Raw genomic sequence first — 19,441 nt, 5'->3', positions numbered from 1 at the left:
TGACCCAGCGACCTACGAAATACGATCCTTGTAAAACGTCTCTGGATCCTCTCAATCCTTTGGAGCAGAGATAGTTGGACAGGAGACCAGATGACACTGGCATATTCTAGTACGGAACGAACCCAACAACAATAAAGGGACTTAAGACAAAAAGGATCACGAATTTCAGTGGACATGCGACAAATATAACCAAGACTTTTGTTGGCCTTGTTGATGACATTAAAGTAGAACCCACTGGAAAAATGTTTCTTTGCCAAAGCCTTACAATTAAGTTTTTTTTTTTCATTGTAATATCTTGTTGTTACAAATTATTTCTGGTAAAGCATTGCCGAGGTTTTTAAAACATATTTAAATCATTTAAATTAACGGTTTACAATGATTTCAATGTCAATTTGAGCTATTTGCTTGTATTTTGACCATTATGTAAAATTAGTTATGAATATTTGAAATCATTAATGGGTAATAAGTGATATGAATAAACCAAAACTTAATTGTGCCACTGTGAAGCTTATTTCAGTACCTAAAACACACACGCATACCTTTGTGAAGCCTTTTGAAAAACGGAATCACACGGTTTTTACGCCATTACAGTTGCCTACAAGAAGCACCATACACACAGGTGTGGCTGTGATAATCTTACACAGACATTCGCACTACCGCAGCTCACCTTTGTGCTGGCCATTACTTTGCCGGCACCCTCCCTGAAAAGCCCAAAACTCCCCCCTCAACCATAACCATAATTTGTATCCCGTACGGGTCTCTCTTTGCCACTTTCGATCCGTTCGCTCATTCTCGAGGTCGTTTTTCCCACGCTAACGGGGTTTTCTGTTTTTCCATCCACCCTCTCCCTCCACCACACAGCAACAGCAGCATCAACAGCTTGCCCCGGTAAAATAATGACCTATCATGCCGCATCAGTATTGCTTACACTTTGCCTCACGCTCGCCCCGATCCCGTACGACCGGTGTGTCCTTGCCATACCGACCAACGCCGAGCCACCGAAGGAAATAGTCTACCGTAAGTGTGTGTGTGTTGTCCGTGTGCAAAAACGAACGACGCTTACCGTCCGGAAGCCTGAAGATGATATATTTTCTTTTCACTTCCTTCGTTTCTTTCTCTCACAGCCAAATGTACCGGACCGGGTGAGCCGGGTCAGTGCCAAACGTTCGACTATCGGTACCGGTTCGAGCAGACGATCAACAACTGTACGCAGTTCATCTGGGGCGGCTGCGGTGGCAATCTGCAGAACAATTTCGAAACGTACGAGCAGTGCATGCAGCAGTGTGCTAATGAAACACGTGAGTCAAACCCGGTGCCAGGGATTAGAGACCAGCTGCGCTGCGCTGGGCCCTGACAGTATGCATCATCCGTATTCTCCCACCGTAGCTGCTAACTTCAAAGCATACTTTCACCACAATTGCAGCTAAAATGATAAGCCAAACAAACGAAACGGCAGCGGAACGATAATACTAAAACCCAAACCGTATTTCACCATACGCCCTGCCGAGCCGAGGGATCGAACCGGTCAGATGATTCTAATCCGTGTTTCCTTTCTTGTTCTCCCATCCCCCGCCCGTCACTCCAACAGAGACGCCCCAACCGCCCGTCCCGCTAACGACCACGGTCGATCCGTCCTCGACGAGCGTCCGCACCCAGACGCAGGAGGCATGGTCGCTGCACTCGTCCAGCAGCACGCTCGCCCCCGTGCCGGACGAGCTCCGGGGGTCCGAGCTGACGTTCAAGGAGACGGGCTACGAGAAAACGTTCATGTTTGCCAAAAACAACACCTTCATCCAGATGGACGGTGAAACGATCCAGACGTTTCAGCTCAGGTAAATACTAAGCCGACGCCGACGGTATTAGCGCCTCCGGGCGCTCGGCCCTCGGATGCAGCAAAGTTGCCTCATGGGCGGAGCGAATTACTTTATTGAGTGGTGGGTAAGCCCCTTTGGTAAAATCGAAAGACACAACTATTTCATTATTTGGCCACTCTCTGCCTACGGTTGCGGAGAAGTTTTGATAGCAAATGGAAGGAAAAAACGGAGTGCAATATTGGTCGGGTATATGGTACAAGTGTAAAAATAGCAGCTGTCTTGATCAAATGGAACAGGATCAGCAATTTGTTTTTAGGTACGAAAGCAGTTGGCAAACATTTCCTATGTACCACGTTTGTTTGCTTCAACTGGTATACGCAGCGATTAACACTGACGGGCTTGCCAAGCGCCTGAAGATATGCTTTATTGTGATTTTTAGCAATGTTTTTGAAGTAGCTTTAATAAGAAAATAATTTTATAATTTTCAATAAAAAGAGTTTAGAAACAAACATTAAAATATATGTATTTACGCTATGTAACAACAAAAGAAATACACACATAGCAGGTTATCTTTGCATAAAACGCATTCAAATCTAGAAATAACTTGTTGTTATTACCAAACGCCTAAATGTATGCAATTTGCTTCCGAAAAGGAGTTTGTTAAGGTTTAAGCTTTAACTCTTTAAGATGATGAGAAGTTTACCTACATAAGTTTCTCAATGATATTTACTTAGCATCTGTTGGAGCGCAATATGTTGTTTTACTTTCTAACTATATTGCGTTTACATTTTATAAATGATATGTAGGCAGCATTTGTTTTCAATATGTAGCACAGTTAAAAAGAAAAGTTAGCATAGCTTTAGGCGCTTAAAAAAAATTGAAAACAAGGTCCATGTGTAGGATTGCACCCCACACTAGATAATTAAAACTTGCGACTCGAATTTTCTATGGGAGCAAATATCAGCACAGTTACCATATTCACCGGAGAGCGCTAACAAGTGTCAAGCAAGAACTACCCGCCAAGGACTCTATGCAAGATTTGCTAGCAAGGTGATATGAAGGTGTAGAAATAAATTCAAGCTCCAAAATCTGTGCTGTTAACTAAATTCCATATATTTTCTGGGGATACTGACCAAGCAGCGCAATGCTCCGCTAGCGATGCTTACATTTTAGGTTTGTCCGATGGCTTAATTCATTTTCCCCTCTTTCCGTTAATATACAAATGCTTTCCAATTATTAGCTAATATAACACCCTTTGACCCCATGATTCCCATGACTAAGCACGTAGATGGCGCTACTGTTAAGTGTGCAGTAGTTGCTTTGTTGCCTCAAGATGGTGCTGCTGTTGTATTATGGCTTATTTAAGGTGTAAATTAAATTGCCTATATTTTGGCGCATTTCAATCATAAACAGTCCAAAATGTCCCTTTGATTGGCTCAGGACTACATTTTTGTACATTTAATATGTGTTGATGAAGGCTGATGGGTGAATTGTTTGTAATTATTTACTAGTTATATTTGCCGTATAAAATCGTATTTGAAAAAATATTATAAATGATGCTAATATTACCAAATTGCATAGCTTCAGGCGCTTTTACAACAGTAGGATTAATGATGCGAAACAAATGCTCCATTAGAAAAGCAAAAGCAAAATATCTGATGAGCTCAAAAGAACTCTCTCCGTTTAATCACATCCCCAACCCATCCTTAACCTCAACACCATAAACCAATCAACCTTCGGTTAGCTGTCGTTCATCTCGTCTATCCAACGCCTCCCTGGATTAAAGAGCACACACACAGTAAAATCATTCCCATGTCCCAACGTAACATTCAAGCGTCTGGTGCGCTACTCTTTTCATCTCATTGATATATCGATCCAAAAGTTCCAAAAACCCACCTGTTACGCGTATGTAAATTTTTCACTCTAAATTGAAGCTCATGCAGTGTCAGGTACAAAAAAAACAAGGCTCAACACCCTTCAGGTCCTTCTTTTTTTCGCACTAAACGCTACAAGCCTTCGCTCAGTACAACCATCTACTTGATCCATGCACCTGGTCGTTCCTGGTTAAGCATACTCACTCCCTCAATCACCGTGCTATCAAGAACCAAGGCAAACACCCAAAAAAAGCACAAACACACATACAGTGCCGATCAAATAACACAAAGAGCCTCAGTAGACAGGGGAGCAGTAGATCCGTTCCGTTCAACGGCGGCTGGCCCCAGAAACTCATCCCCTCAGCGATGAGTTGCTCGCTTATGGTGTGCTTAATTAATTTTTGCCCCATTCCTTCCCCGTTTTTTTTTTTCGTACCCGCCAGGCTGTGCCGGGAGATCTCGTTCCAGTTTCGGACGCGGCTGCCGCACGGGCTGCTCGTGTATCACAACGTCAAGACGCCCGCCGGTGTAAAGCTCGATCCGTACGCGCTGTACGTGATCGTGGAGAAGGGCCAGCTGAAGGTGGTGCACGTGTTCGGGAACCACTCGACCAGCGTCACGGTCGGCGAAGGGCTCAACCGGGACGAGTGGCACAGTGTCATGGTAAGTTGCGAGCCACAGCACACGATGGTTACGGTTCAAGTGAGAGAGGAAAAACTATATACACATAAGTACCTAGCTATCACACAACTGCTCCATCATCATCATCATTGAGCTCATCTCCTTCATCATCCCATCATCCGGCTAGTCATACACACAGCATCCCTCCGGAAAGGAGCATCCGAATGTACTGCTAACCCCTCCCAACTTTGCCATAAAGCTTGATTGCATTTGTGCCTTGTGCTGAGCATGTAGGAACCATATGTGGTGTTTTGTCTGTGCATTTTTGCGAGCCGTCGTTGCGAGTGATGAGAAAGTGTGTCAATTTGGCAGTACATTAAAAGACTTCCATCATGGAGCGCGGTCCTTGAGTTGATTTTCAACCCACTCACTCTTATGACAATATGACTGAAACATACGATAAACGTTGCGTTCTTGGAAGGTAGGTCTTCTTTGCCGAAAGGAAGAACTACATGCCAGCAAAACCACAAAAAAGGCACTGGAAAGGTGATAATTAAATTCCGATCTAGTGGCAGGTACATCACCAGCTCTGAAGCATCTTCCTGTTTGATAAAACCACTCCGTTCGAAAATATAACCCCCCACACACACACATACACAAAACATCGCAAGGGATGTTCCCAGAACGTACCCTTTGAAGATTGCAGGAACATTAAGGAAAAAAACCTCATCTTCAAACATATAGCAAATGGGTCGGCTACGGAGGGGTTTCGTGCAGCTTCAGGCACCCGCTATCATCCATCCATCATGATATCGACCACGCTACAGAAGCAGACGGTAAAAGTTGTTTTGCTGTTTACTAGCCTTGCTTGCACATCATCCTTTCCTGTTTGTGTGCTGGGTAAGAGAGCGCATATATCCCTCTTTCAGCCGGGCTTGGGGCGGAAGTATCGTACGCACGAGCCGCTTGCCTGCAGACTCACTTGAGACAGGTGGCGTACAAGGGCGTGCTTTATGATACGCGCGCCCTATGTGTTTGCTATTGAAGAATGGCGCTGGAATTGAATGTGGTGTAGAGTTGGGTGATGAAGAAAAAAAAACCCACAAAAACACACAGTTTTAACATCCACGCTTGCTGCAAAGGCAGACACGGCAGACCAACGTATCAATATGCGTGTGCGTAGCCGGCAGCTCTAAGAAGATGGACAAAAATAGCCCATGACGTCAGAGTGGGTGTCTATTTTCTCGCAATTGCTAAGATTTGTTTTGGTCTGAGTGGGTTGTTAAGATGCTTGTTTGCTGCTTAAAGCCTCCGAGAGCGTTTCAAAATTGGTGGCGGTATTTTTTGTGTTGACTGCAAATTGCATGACTTTAGGCGCTCTGCTGTCCATCGGTCATAAGTCCACCTGAAGGTATGCAAAACGCACGTTAGAAGATGCTTTTTTCTACCAAATTTCGCACAGACATGCCCCATGTGGGTGTACCATCGATTAGTGGCAATTAAAGCATCATTACAAATTTTCACCATCCTCACCCTTACAGTCATTAGCAAGCTTGTCTGTACATTGGTTAAAAAATGAGATGGATCGGAGGGGGGGAGGGAGAATATCACACCCGAAAAAGAGCTTCCCCCAGCAATCGCCGATCGGCTAGCTAATGGCACCATAATGATAACGAACCCGTTTCCCTGAAAATCCCTTTCGCAAAACCTCAATCAAATCAACATCAGCATCAATCCGCCGGCACCTTCCCGTAATTAGTCTAGTGCTTTTGCCATCTGGCTACAATACATTTTTTTTCCACATCTCTCCTTTGCTTCAGGTACGCATCGATGTGCACGGCGCTCGACTGATAGCGCGCGTCGACAACAACAAGGAGGAGGTGTACCTAAAGGGATTAAATCACGAAACCAATTACGGCGTATCCATCAACCTGATGTCGGTCGTGCTCGTCGGTGGTGAGTAGTTGCGTTGGCGCGCATTATGACGGCGCCTTTCCTTCAAAGTCACTTGAAAATCGCTGCGTCACATCAGAACTGTCTTTAGAATCGGGAGACAGCAAGCGGGGGGCGAGCGAGGGTTGGATGATTCTGACAGCATTTCTCCAAAAACCGCAAAACCGATCGTTAGGGAACATCGAGAAGGCTTTCGGTTTCTTTTTGTTCGGTTGGCAGAGACGAGAGCCGTGCTGGAAAGCCAGCTTTGACGTAACCGTAAGAGCCGGGAGAGATTATTTGCCTGCAACTCGTAGAAGCAGTTTGTTTACTTCACAAACACACACACACACACATGACTTCCTTAGTACGTTTCGAAATATAGTCTGTACAGTCCTCAGCTTCAAAAGCATCAAATGAATTGGCTTCCGTGGGTAATGTAATCGTTTGCAACGAGCTGAGAAGGAGCGTCTTTCATGGGCTAATGCATGTCAAGTGTAGCAATTTCTTCATGCTGTTTCTTTGAATACATTTTAACGATCGTCAAACGGCGCCGTTCGGAAGCGAACGAGCTACGATTGCAAAGCTTTTCCGCAGAACTTGACACGAAAATTAACCGCAATTTCGTAATTGAAGTTTCGTTTTGAGCGTTGCGGGTTGTCTTCTTCTTTTATCTATCGCACACTTAACGAGACAGTATTCTGCTGTAAATTTCATCCAATTCGTGCTGTTTTGTTAAGGATTTTTGATTAAAAACATGATTTTTTAATGAATTAAGTGTATAAATGTCACAAAACGCCTAAATGTATACTTTTTGCATTGCAAAACCACGTTTAATATCGTTTTACCGATTTCACCTACTAAAATCAGAACTAAATGATGCGGTTCATTAACAGTTTCATCATTTTTTGCAAGTAACATTCTCCTGTTAAAGTTGTACGTCATAATCTTCACTTATGTATGGACTAAATACTTACTCATCATCAATGACATCTGCAAATACTTCTCAAGTGAAATGATTCCTATTGAACAGTTGTAAATGCAGCTTTACTCCCTTGCAAAAACTTCAACTTCTAGCCGAAAAACCACTCCTTCAAACAACAATTGATTCAAATGCGAATGAACTAAACACACTCTGTGGGGTCAGAAAACTTGCTCCTTGCTCTTTTACAGCACACTACTCATCCTGCGTAGTGAAGATTTATGTTCCGGTTCCCGAAACAATACCGATTGAACACCGCTATGGACAATCGTCTTTCCGCCCTTCCGGCACCGCAAGATCGAGTCTTAGTGCGGCCAAAACTGTTACTTATTGTTTATGGCTTCCGATTTCTCACCTCACTCTGGCCGCACACTACGCCACTCCGTGCCGATACCATACAATACCACAGACCAGCAGTATCCACGGCAGCAGCAGCAGCAGGACCAACTTTTCGATCTGTTCCCCACATGTGTCCATTAAAATTAATTTTCTCAACCCTTTTTCTCTGGTTCTCTGGTGGTGCCAGAGCTAACATCTGGGGCCGGGCAGGGCAAACTTTCTCAAGAGATTAGAATAAACTTCCGTTGTCCCAATAAAAACGTCACCAGACCCACAGAGAACGGGAGAGAGCTTACGCTGCTGTACGGTTCCTATCGCACCGGTCACATACATCCTCGCTGTTTTGGTTTACTTCCTGCCCCCCCGCTTACCGGGCGAACCATACTTCCGCTTCCGCTGGCGATTCAATTATCAAGTTGACCTCGTACCATCGGTACGTAAATGCAACGAGCACGTAGCGCGCATGGAGACACACACGTATACACTTGCAGAGGGCACATTGTTCAATATTGTGCTTGGCAACGATTAATTCAAATCATCACACACTCGGTCACGAATTTGGCCAACACACTGAACTGTCCACCCGGTTGATAGCATGATAATAGGCTACCTCTGGGGCCAGCTAGCTTTGGGGACAGTTTAGTCCTGTCATGTTTCTTTGCCGGTAGCCAAAACTTTATCTAGATGCATGAACCTTCTAGAGTTCAGTTCGATTCAAATGGAAAGATCCTGATGTATTCCTTAAAGAATGCTCTAAATAGATTTGGTATTAATAATTGGAATAATTTGATGTTTTAAGTAATTTCATCAATCTTATTTAATTGTTTCTTTAATTCGTTAGCAAACAACAATTAAGATATTATCAATGAAATCTCTCAAATGTATGATATCTTAAAATACTTTTTAAACAGATGAATGCATATAAAAACGCCTAAATTTATGCAATTACAACCACATGTGAAGTGTTTTAAAGCATATCATTCAAATACGCCTGGAAATATGCAAAATGTTTCACAATTTAACGTTTCTATATACATTTTACCTTGTTTGGAAGTTTTGTTATGAAAACTACATTTTTTATACATATTACGGCTATTAAATTGAACTGTCAGCGAAGCATTCTATTTCAAAGTATCCCTATAACAAAGCGGATGCCGAATATGGAATACTGATTTAGAGATATGTAAGTTTATAAATCACACAGTTCTTCAAAAAAGTTCAAAATTGTCGCTTCTTAGAATTTGTAACTTTCTGAAGCGATTTTAAGTTGAGCGTGTAAAATGAGCAAAAGCATAGAAGTAGTATAAAATTAATACGCAAATATAAGCTTTAACACACCGCCAAGCACCACAAAGGAATAGAGCATGTTGTCTTTCAACGTTTTTAACTTCATTTTTTATTTCGCCCAAATCGTCGTCCGAGATTCGTTTAAGGCAACCCAATATACCCATTGCCTTCCCTTTAAGTAGAACAATATTTCTATTCCCATTCTTTATCGAGACACAATTCGAAAAGACACCAGCGTTACATCAGCTAAAACCCCCATCTGGAACACTCACTCAGTGTGCCACAGTAGCCGAAAAGCCTTTAGCATGCTCGACAACCTTCATCGGCTCATCCATCTCGGCCGGAACCAGCCGCCATCACCACCACCACCGAAACCCTCCATTCATTTCTTCTCGGTTTACTTCTCGCAATCGGATAAGCCTATCGCAAAATCGCAAAGGGAGAACCCGGGAACCATCAGAAGCTTGTTGAGGAGTACAAGGGTTTATGTCGCACACTCCATCCACCCACCAAAACACAACCTTGTCATTCCCAAAAACGGGAACACCGTACGGAAAGCGGCCGCCGAGATGGGCGAGAGCCTTTCCCGAGAAAACGGCGCCCTTAATCTTCGATAAGATTGATGGTGACGGTTATGTTGTGTTATGGGTGGCGATGAAAATCATGCGCCAGGGAACATTCTCTCTATTTCAAGTCCGTACTGGCTCCGAGTCCGGCTGGTAGTGTGTGTGTGTGTACTGTTTGGTGCAAAAACTTTGTCGACCAATGTCGGCCGGCGAAGCGCACAGAGCAAAACATTGATACGATTTTCACGCCAGGCCGAACGATAAATGAGCTGTGATTAGGATATAGGGGAATGGGACGAAAGCACGCAGCTGGAAAGACTTTCCGCCGGCCTTGGCCGTTTGCCATCGCCGCCGTGTACAAATGATTTGTGGCTTGTGTAATGATGTGTTTAGGGTGCGCGCTCGTGTGTGAATTGGCAAAAGTGCTGCTTGTCGGCGGCGCAATTGCCTTACTTCGTCCGTACCGTTCCAAACCGATTTGTCAATCGGGGCTTTTTCCGCCCGATTTTCATGCGTAGCCGCTTGGAAGTCGCTTGCCTTGGGGGTGAAGCAGGGATTTTAGCAAAACTGGGATTTTAGCCCACACCATGCTCACGAAATGCTCACAAAAGCAAGTGTTCCCAGTTTTAAGTGGAAAACGTTAATACTGCTTAAATTCATTAGTGTCTTAGTGTAGAAACAAATCACTCAGAACGCCCCCAAATTCTCAACGCGAATTGATTTCTGCGCTGTGTTCCAATTTGTACGCTCTTCTTCATTACACGACACGCCAAGCAGAAATTGAACTTTTGACACACTGATCTATTTATCATCCACGGAGACCCCTCCCCCGTTCTATTACTGTCAAGATAAGAATCTCGAGGTACACTCAAACAAGGAACCCATCTTTTTCTTTCTGTCTCTCATGCCCGACAGGACTCAGCTCGGAAGAGAAGCTGCACGGTGTGAAGTACATAATTGAGTCGTTTGTCGGCTGCATCCGGAACGTGGTGCTCAGCTCGGGCAAGGCCGCCTCGGACCTGCTCCCGATAACGCCCCTGATCGCGACCAAGCACGAGAACGTCAAGGAGGGTTGCCGGAACAAGTGCCACTCGCGGCAGAATCTCTGCTTTACCGGGTCGCGCTGCATCAATCACTACTATGACATCTCGTGCGACTGCTTCGGCACCAAGTACGAGGGCGAACACTGCGACATCTACAGTGAGTGTCGGGGAGCTGAGAAGCTAACTTCGAAAGCACAAAACTAACACAAAACTCGTTGCAAACTTTTCAGCCGCAACTGTATTAACGCTGCGAGGTTCGAGCTACGTGTCCTACCGCATCTACGACTGGAAGGATCGGGTGCACTCGCCCATCACCCGCATCAGCATGATGTTCAAGACAAACTACGACGATTCGGCTCTGTTCTACGCGAGTGGTGAATCCCTGAAGCCGCAGTACATTGCTGCCTCCATCAAGAACCACTCCGCCTACATTGAGATGGACTTTGGCGATGGTGTTATGAGCGCAACGCTCGGCCAAGATCTAACCCGCCACTACTGGCACAATCTCACCATACTGCACGAGCACGACAAGGTGATCGCCATCCTGGACGATCACGTGCGCATCCTGGACCTGCTCGGACCGATCCACAACCTGCTGTTCGATCCGGAGATTTACTTCGGCGGCGGTCCGAACCTGAGCAAGCGGAAGGGCCTTGCCTCGAGCAACAACTTTGTCGGCTCGCTCAAGTACGTCTTCTACAACGACGTGTCGGTGCTGTTCGAGCTGAAGAAGGGCAACCCGAAGGTGCACTATATCGGCGTGCTGCAGGAGGAGTTCTACGAGGCGAACGTGGAGGTGATACCGATCACCTTCTCGTACGCCAAATCCCACATCTGGTGGCCGATGAACAATCCCGACACGCTGTCGCTCAAGTTCGACTTCAAGAGCAGCAAGGCGACCGCCGTCCTCGCGTACAGTGAGGTGAAGACGAGCGAAGGAAACGGATTTTGGGAGGTAAGCTTTCGAGGGAGGGAAAGGAAAGGAGCGATAAAACCAACAACTAAATGTCCCCACTCAGCTTTTTGGGAGTAAGAAATTGAACGAAATTCAACCATTCAGCCACAAACACGCCAAACCACAAACACACAGCTTTCTACTGGCAAAAGGGGGGTCGGAATTTAGGGTCGGTTCTTCGCTTCTTCCTAGGAAGGAATCTCACAAATTGCAAAAACACGCGGGACCGAGAGGGAGGTTGCGATAAAGGGAGATCTGTTCACCGAGTTACCCAAAAACGGTGTGTGGAAAAATGGAATTTGCCATTTTTCCCCCTGTGCGGAGCAGAGCACCCAACCTTGCGGTATTGCGGTAAGATGATCCGGACATCACACTCACACGCATGATTGCATGTGATAATCTCGCATACCAGGGGGCCTCTGATTCCGGGTGGTTTGTTGCTTTTGCCTGAAGCTTCCAAGCACACAGCACACTACCAAGAATTGGTAACGTCTCGGGTTCGGGGTGGCAAATGTTGCTACGGATGGGTATCTTTATACCAGCAACCAAACCAACACCATTCCGGCAAAAGTGTCACCTTTCTTGCCTCTTTGGCATCGCCGTGGGTGGTAACCGAAACCTTCCATGGCAGGCCAAAGGTAAAAGAGTTTTGATTTTTGGGGGAAGAAAGTTTTTTAATATCTACCATGTCGGTAAGCTTTAATCCTTTTTCCGTTGAACGTTTGGCTTTGTTTGCTCAAAAGAAAGCATTTTAGGGGCGACATTTAGGGCCCGTTGTGTGGAAAAATGATCCCTATAATGGTGCCAATAATGAAGACATTACAACCTGCACTCACAGAGTATAATATAATATTAAATACACTCTCCCTCCACAGCTCCGTTTAGCCACCGACCGGCTCAGCTTCGATCTCTGCCCGGACGTGAAAAGCAACATCACCCACACGACGTACATTCGCATCGAAAACCCAACCTCCTGGCACTCGATTCAGCTGACGTACGAGCGGAACGACATCAAGTTCGTCGTAGACTATCGCCACTCGGTCACGCAGATGTACGGACTTTCCTTCAACATTGGCGATAAGCTCATCATCGGCAGCAGCTTGAAAGCGGCCGCATCCGGTCTGGTCGGCTGTTTGCGGGATCTCAAAATCAATGGTGTCGAAATTGAGCCACGCTATCTGGTGAAAAGTGAGCGGGTGGTGGGCGATGTCTCGCTCGACAACTGCAAGTATGTGGATCCGTGCAAGAAACCCAACACCTGCGAGCATGGTGGCAAGTGTGCGGTAAAGGATGACGGTATCATCTGTGATTGCAAGGACACGGGCTACATTGGCAAGAACTGCCATTTTACCAAGTTCCGCAAGACTTGTGAGGAGTTGGCGTTGCTCGGGTACTCCAAGTCGGACGTTTACTCGATTGACATTGACGGTAATGGGGTGTTTCCGCCGGCAAGGGTCAAGTGTGACTTTCAGAGTTTGGCAAACGCGACCAAAACGATCGTGGAGCACAACCTGCCGTCGCAGGTCGATGTGCGGTCGGCGACGGATGAGGACTTTAGCTTTAACATACAGTACCGGGAGTTTAGTGCGGAGATGCTGCAGGAGCTGATCTCGCATTCGCTGTACTGCACGCAGTACATTAAGTACGATTGCATCAAGGCACCGCTGGAGCTGCATTCGTCCACGTGGTTTAAGTCGTCCAGCAATAACAACACGGTGGATTCGCTTGGAGAGGTTAAAAGGTAACAAAATCAGCAGGTAACACTCATCTCATGATCGTAATTGAAAATGCTACCATTTGCCATCTTCACAGAGGTACATGCCCGTGTGCGATAGGGAAGAATTGTGAGGATTTGAACCATTCCTGCAACTGCGATGCCAATCTCAACCGCTGGCTGTCGGACGAAGGGTACTACAAGGAGCCACCGAATCTCGGCATTACGCAGATGTACTTCCTGCAGCAGAAAAACCTTGACGAGGAGTCACAAGGTCGGGTCACACTCGGACCACTGGAATGTGTGGAAACAAGTAAGATGTTACATTTCAAACTCAATCTCCCCTTGCCTTGATGCTCTAATGCTTGCTCTCGTGCATAGATACCCAAAAGTATGTCGTCACATTCACCACCTCGCAGTCGTACATTGAGGTGCCCGGATGGCGCAAGGGTGACATTGCGTTCTCCTTCCGCACGACCGGCGAAAAGGCTATTCTGCTCTTCCAGCCACCGATTCGGTCCAACTACCCATCGTTCATGGTGGCGTTGACCGGTGACTACCAGCTGACGTTTAACTTTACGCTCAACACTGGCACACCGAAGACGCTGGTGATCGACACTAACCGGAAGCTGAACGGTGGCGAGTGGCACAAGATCTGGATCGATTACAACGAGCATCATGTGCGGTTTATGATCAACACCGACACGCGCATGGTAGATCTGCAGCCGGAGGAAGAGTTTGGACCGTTCGAGGGCAGCATGTTTATTGGAGGAGCTCCAACGTACGTAGTAACAGGCTCCAAACATAGCAAGAAGATAATTCATTATGTCTTTCTCCAGGGAAATCTCTAAGAAGTACACCGTTAAGCAAGGTCTCATCGGTTGCTTCCGCGGGCTGGTCGTGAACGGAGAGATCCTCGACATCTACAGCTTCATGTCGGTACATCTGTCGGAAATCATTAAAGACTGTAAGCCATCCTGTGTGCCGAATCCTTGCAAGAACGGTGCCTACTGCCGAGAGCTGTGGAGTACGTTCGAGTGCGTCTGCCAGAACCGGTGGGCTCATCTGGGACAGCACTGTGAGACAAGTAGGTGGCGAGAAAGATCAAAAGCAAGAGTGATCCTCTACACCTAAAACCTTCTTTTTTTGGTTTCAGACATCAACGAAGATGCGCTAACGTTCATCAGTCGTGAATCTTATCTGAAGCGCAACTACCTGTCCGACCCAGAGGATATGCGCGATGAACGGGAAAAGCTGCGCGCCATCCTGAACTCCTCCCTGCTGGTAAACCTGCGCACGTACGATAGGCACGCGTTCGTACTGTACGCAAACGATCACTATAACAATTTCATCCACCTGTACCTGACCGACCAAAGTGAGATGGTGTATCTGTACAACTATGGCAGCGATATCGTGAACCTAACGATCGAGCACAGCGAGCTAAACAATGCGCGAAGCATTCAGGTGGCGGTAATACGCACGGAAACGAACACCACGCTGTACGTGAATGAGAAGAACGTGACGGTGGAGCGTGGCTTCCTCCTGCTCGACGAGTACTCCAACAAACCGTGGACCAATCCGGAGCTTGGTAGGAAGAATGCTTGCTTGAAGTGAGTGGCAAAACATGACTTAACAGTGACTTTCCATTTGCAGAGGTACTGTCTCCACATCGTCCACCGGCACCACCGACCGAGTACTTCCAGTTCAACATCGGTGGCTACGATCCGGCCAACCTGCTGCGCCCCAATCAAGACACGACGGAGCTGGAAGGGTACATCGGTTGCATTCGGGGACTTAAAATTGGGGAGAACCTTATCTCGCTGCGTGAAATGGCCACCCAAAACAATGCACACGGTGAGTTCTTGATTGGCGTAAGGGAGCATGGGGCAAACTGGGCTTGCTATTGAACTTTACATATTTATTTTTACATTATTCTTTGGTTTTACTATGAACTGAAATTATTAAAAGTTTCTGATCAACCAATTAATACCCAAAAATTAAAAAATAAATGACGATGTTTGCCACTATTGATTGGTTGGTTCCCATTAATTTTTGGTTGGTTCCCATATTTTTTTGGTACATTCCCACGATTTTTTAGTCGTTTCTCAGATTTTTTTGGTCCAATTGTATTGATATCCAATCGGATGATACCAACAAATTATGGGAACGAAGCAAAAATCTATGGGATACGATGAATAAATCTTGAGATGAGCCCAAAAAGTTATGGGAGCTGACCAATAAATCGTGGGAAACCCTGTAAGTTACAAGCCTCTTTCGAATGTAAACATAATTATTCACCACCTACAAGATGTTTTTCAACAGATGTCAAATGAGGTATTTGCATCAACATAAAATTTCAGTTCATACACACGATTTTCAACACACCACAAAGACCTGTCACACTCAATCCAGCTTGAAACGCGTTGAAAATCATGTGGCAGAACTGAAACATTAATGTGATGCAAATAAAACATTTGACAGCTGTTGAAACACTTTTCGCAAGCAATGAAAAATGTTGTAGACATTCGATACAGACTCGGAAAACCCTGTAATAGAGACGAAAACAGTTTGAAGTGTTTTTTTTTATTCCTAGCATTTCTTTTGCTTAACCCACAAACTTCCATCCATTTTTTAAACATTTATTCAATCTTAATTTGCAACCTGGTAAAAAATAATATCAATTTGCAGCTAAATATTAGGTAATAATTTTGGGAAAATTCATGAAACTTTGCAAAGGAAATAAAAGAATTTCTGTCCAATGAATAAGAATGGTGTCCAGTTTGCCCCGTTTTACCATAAAATAATGTTACTTTCGTAGTTAAAATTTGCAAAAACAAACGCTTTTTATCTTGTTCTGTGGCTATGGTGTTACGAAATCTGGCAGCATTCGGCCAGCGTAATGCCATTATCCTTTTCCTAAAAAGCAATTTCCTCCCGGTGCACCGGGTGGAACGATATCCTTGCACGATTCCAGGAAAAATACATAAAAAAAGTCATTCATCCACTCACCTGCTGTTTGCTTGTTCGTCCTTTTCACAGTAACCGACGGTGTGCTGAACGGCTGCCAGATGAAGTGTGACGCGGAGCCGTGCAAAAACGGTGGCATCTGTACGGAGAACTTTGTGCGGCAGGAGAGCACCTGCAACTGCGAGCACACCAGCTTCCTCGGCGAGTTCTGCTCGGAGGAGAAGGGGGCCAGCTTTAGCGGGGAGGCGACGCTGCTGCGCCGCCTTGCGCTGGCCGACACCGTCGGCTCGGTCCGGCTGCAGCTCGCCTTCTCGAGCAACGATATGCGGCGGGCGAATCGGGTGATGCTGTTGCTGCAGTCGCGCAACGACCGCAGCTACTACCTGATGGTGGCCATCACCGCGGAAAACCATCTGTACATCGAGGAGGACCGGGAGGGCGCCACGTACGCGGCCCGCATCGAGGGCAACTTTATGGACGATGCGCGCCACTCGGTGTACTACACGCGGCACGGCGACGAAGCGTCGCTGCTCGTCGACCGGGTGCAGATACCGATACGGGCGGTGGCGAACAAACCGCTCGTGCCGGTGCCGGACCCGGGTGCCAATCACGTCCAGATCGGGGGCGTTAATACGACCGATCCGCGCTTTGCCGTGTACAAAAGCTACGACGGTTGCCTGTCGAGTGAGTAGTAGTGCGAGTTTCGTTTGTGTGGAAAATTGCAAATCTGCATCGGCATCTAATCCCGCGTGTGGCGTCTGGTGCGTTTCGTTTTGTTCGGTAGATATCTTCATCCAGGTCAATAATGAAACGATGAAACCGCTGGAGGAGTACATGCTGTTCACGAAGAGCGAGGCGGAAACCATTACCGTGATCAACTCGCAGGGCGTACGGTCGGCCCAGTGCAAGCAGTTCGATGTCATCCAGAAGCTGACGCCCTTCAACGAGCCGGCACTCAACATGACTTCGGTAGGTTTTGGGAGCACATGACTTTTGATAGCTGAAAAAAAGGAAAAAGAAAAAGAACAAATAACAAGATAAGCTTTCGGGCTGTCGAATCACAGAGTCACGGCGGCTGTTTGTGTAAGCAAGTAGCGTTTGGTGGCTGTTTTTCGTCCCACCACCGAAAAACCCCATCACGAGCACTCAATATCCTGTGTATGATTGCGTTTTTTCTCTCTCTCTCCATCACACGCAGGTTATCGACAAGAACTGGGTGGTCGATGCACCGACGCGCCTACCGTACAAAGCGGTCTACTTTGATCCGTCGACCAAGGAGGAAAAAACGCAGGTCGTGTTCATCACGCTCACCGCCATCTTCGTCATCATCGTGGTGTGCTGCCTGATCGAGGTGTACCGGTCGGACCGGGAGTACCGCAAGCGCATCGAGCGCCAGACGGACGAGGACATCATCTGGAGCAAGGAGCAGGCGGCCAAAATGCAGATCGAAACGTCCACCACGAACGTGAAGGGATTTTCGTACAAATCGGTTAGCGAGAAAGAGTGCGAGCATTGGTTATGGATGATTTTTTAATTAACCCCGGGCGGCTCTGCCGATTTTCCATTTCCCAGATCCCGAGCGATGAGAAGAAGGACAATGGAGCGAAACCGTTGGTGGGCATACTGAAGAATGGCAGCGTGACGGCGGCGTCGGAAAAGCCAGTAGCAACAGTAGCCGCAGCCCCGGTGGAAAGTCCTACGCAAAGCAACGGTACAGCCGAAACTGGTGGCATTCGTGGTAAGTACGCGAGGGGTTTTGCGTTGTTGTAAACGCTCCTAACCTCTCTCACTTGCTCTTACACTAACAGACAGCCAACTGCTCGACCACGAGCTGCAGTGGGAATCGCTTGCAGCGGAAGAGAACGAAGCGCTGCTAAAGTCCGCACAGCATCCTACGGAGCAACAGTCGCGTCACGGCGAAAGCAACGGGGTGGACGGTCCACGTGCCCGTATCGCCAACGGTAATCACCACCACCACCACCGCGTGACCGATCTGGACGATCCGTCCGACGGGCACGAGGAGGACAGCGAGCTAACCGACAACCCGGTAAGCATACAGGCGCTCGCCCCGCTCAGCTCGATCAGCGAGGTTACGCTTAACAGGCTCGACCTTGGCGACCTGCAGCTGCATCCTAGCGATGAGTTTCGTGTCTAAAACATCCACGTAATGTGCATGTGCATGCATGTGCTGCACGCAGCAGTTAAAAAAAAAAAAAAGAAGCAATTTGGAGGTTTCCTGTGTTTGTCCCATCCCGTTCCTCTCATCAGTACACATTTCCATCAAAATTTAGTCTAAAAAACCAACACCTCCTTGAAAAGTCCACCAGTTTTTTTTTTCGGAATTTTAGGCCTACCCCTTTCCCCGTTATGACTCCCAATTCCCTTTATGACCTCCCTTTCGTAAGCTTAAAGCCCTCACAACACACTACTAACAATCTGCACGCCCTCTACACACAGCAACTAACAACGTTCTAGCAGTATGTGTATGCGTGTATGAAACACCAAACCGCACCCTCTCCCCTTAGGTAAGCGCACCGGGAAGCTGGTGTGTAGTAGAGAGTACCGTAGCCGTAGAGCACACGTGGGAGGGGGGGGGGGGGGGGGTAGGCGATTTACCTTATTTATTCATTCGTTACCACCAAACGCCCCACGCGTTTGGCCGCGTTTGCCTTTGCATGCTAAGTGTTCCCCTTTTCTGCGTGTTATTTCTAGTCCCGTATCAGTAGCGTTGTGTATGTGTGTGTGTCTCGCTGGAAGTGAAAAATAAAAACTTTGTGTCAGAGATGTTGCAATGATTAAAAAAAATGGAATAAGGAAACACGAAATATTGGACGATTAATTTACCTCAAACAAATTTGTTGGTTGGTGTTTTGTTGTGTTGTTTCGGTGTGTACCACACGTGTGCATGTGCAGTGTGTTTCATTTTGGTGTTGCTCCAGACCTTTCTCTAACGGAATGTTGCATGGCTGCATGAGAGGGCCACCACGCCTGGTTGTTCGTTTTTATAACAGGTTAACAAACACATGTCTTCTCTTGTCGATATGTGCTGTCCGGTGGAACGTTTACGTTGGTATGTGCATGAGAGCGAGAGAGTGCATCTGGTGTAAAGGTGGGAAAAAGGCAAATGAAAAGGTATTAATTATTTAATTAATTAATTAATGTAATTGATGGTTAAAATGGCAAATTGCCTCAATCGTAGCAAGAGCAAAGAGACCCCAAGATTAACTGTTTCATTTGCTACCACCACCACCACCAACACCAACCCCCACCCAACCGTTCCCCCCCGAACTGAAACGCACCTAACCAGGTCTCCCTAGCCAGAAACTAATGCCGCCCCTTTTTTGCTG

At 46.6% G+C, this 19,441-nt stretch overlaps 1 protein-coding gene across 10 annotated transcripts in view; it reads left to right on the top strand.

The window, feature by feature from the left end:
• The window catches only part of LOC120953181 (axotactin), a 46,129-nt gene that overhangs the window by 24,885 nt on the left and 1,803 nt on the right, over positions 1-19,441 (top strand). For all 10 annotated transcript variants that reach the window (XM_040372913.2, XM_040372916.2, XM_040372911.2 and 7 more), the window contains 18 exons: positions 862-1,017; positions 1,125-1,298; positions 1,589-1,832; positions 4,132-4,351; positions 6,130-6,265; positions 10,331-10,615; positions 10,689-11,413; positions 12,289-13,154; positions 13,226-13,440; positions 13,509-13,908; positions 13,967-14,214; positions 14,284-14,715; positions 14,781-14,981; positions 16,167-16,778; positions 16,879-17,063; positions 17,293-17,583; positions 17,667-17,832; positions 17,903-18,141. In XM_040372913.2, the coding sequence (XP_040228847.2) occupies positions 897-1,017; positions 1,125-1,298; positions 1,589-1,832; positions 4,132-4,351; positions 6,130-6,265; positions 10,331-10,615; positions 10,689-11,413; positions 12,289-13,154; positions 13,226-13,440; positions 13,509-13,908; positions 13,967-14,214; positions 14,284-14,715; positions 14,781-14,981; positions 16,167-16,778; positions 16,879-17,063; positions 17,293-17,583; positions 17,667-17,832; positions 17,903-18,141 (5,760 nt within the window). In that variant the 5' untranslated portion in view covers positions 862-896. The remainder of the gene's footprint in view (positions 1-861; positions 1,018-1,124; positions 1,299-1,588; positions 1,833-4,131; positions 4,352-6,129; positions 6,266-10,330; positions 10,616-10,688; positions 11,414-12,288; positions 13,155-13,225; positions 13,441-13,508; positions 13,909-13,966; positions 14,215-14,283; positions 14,716-14,780; positions 14,982-16,166; positions 16,779-16,878; positions 17,064-17,292; positions 17,584-17,666; positions 17,833-17,902; positions 18,142-19,441) is intronic.

The sequence above is a fragment of the Anopheles coluzzii genome, chromosome 2 (assembly GCF_943734685.1).
Source record: "Anopheles coluzzii chromosome 2, AcolN3, whole genome shotgun sequence".
Lineage (NCBI taxonomy): Eukaryota > Metazoa > Arthropoda > Insecta > Diptera > Culicidae > Anopheles > Anopheles coluzzii.
The sequence above is the reverse complement of the archived record's forward strand: the minus strand, read 5'-3'. Positions and strand labels throughout refer to the sequence as shown.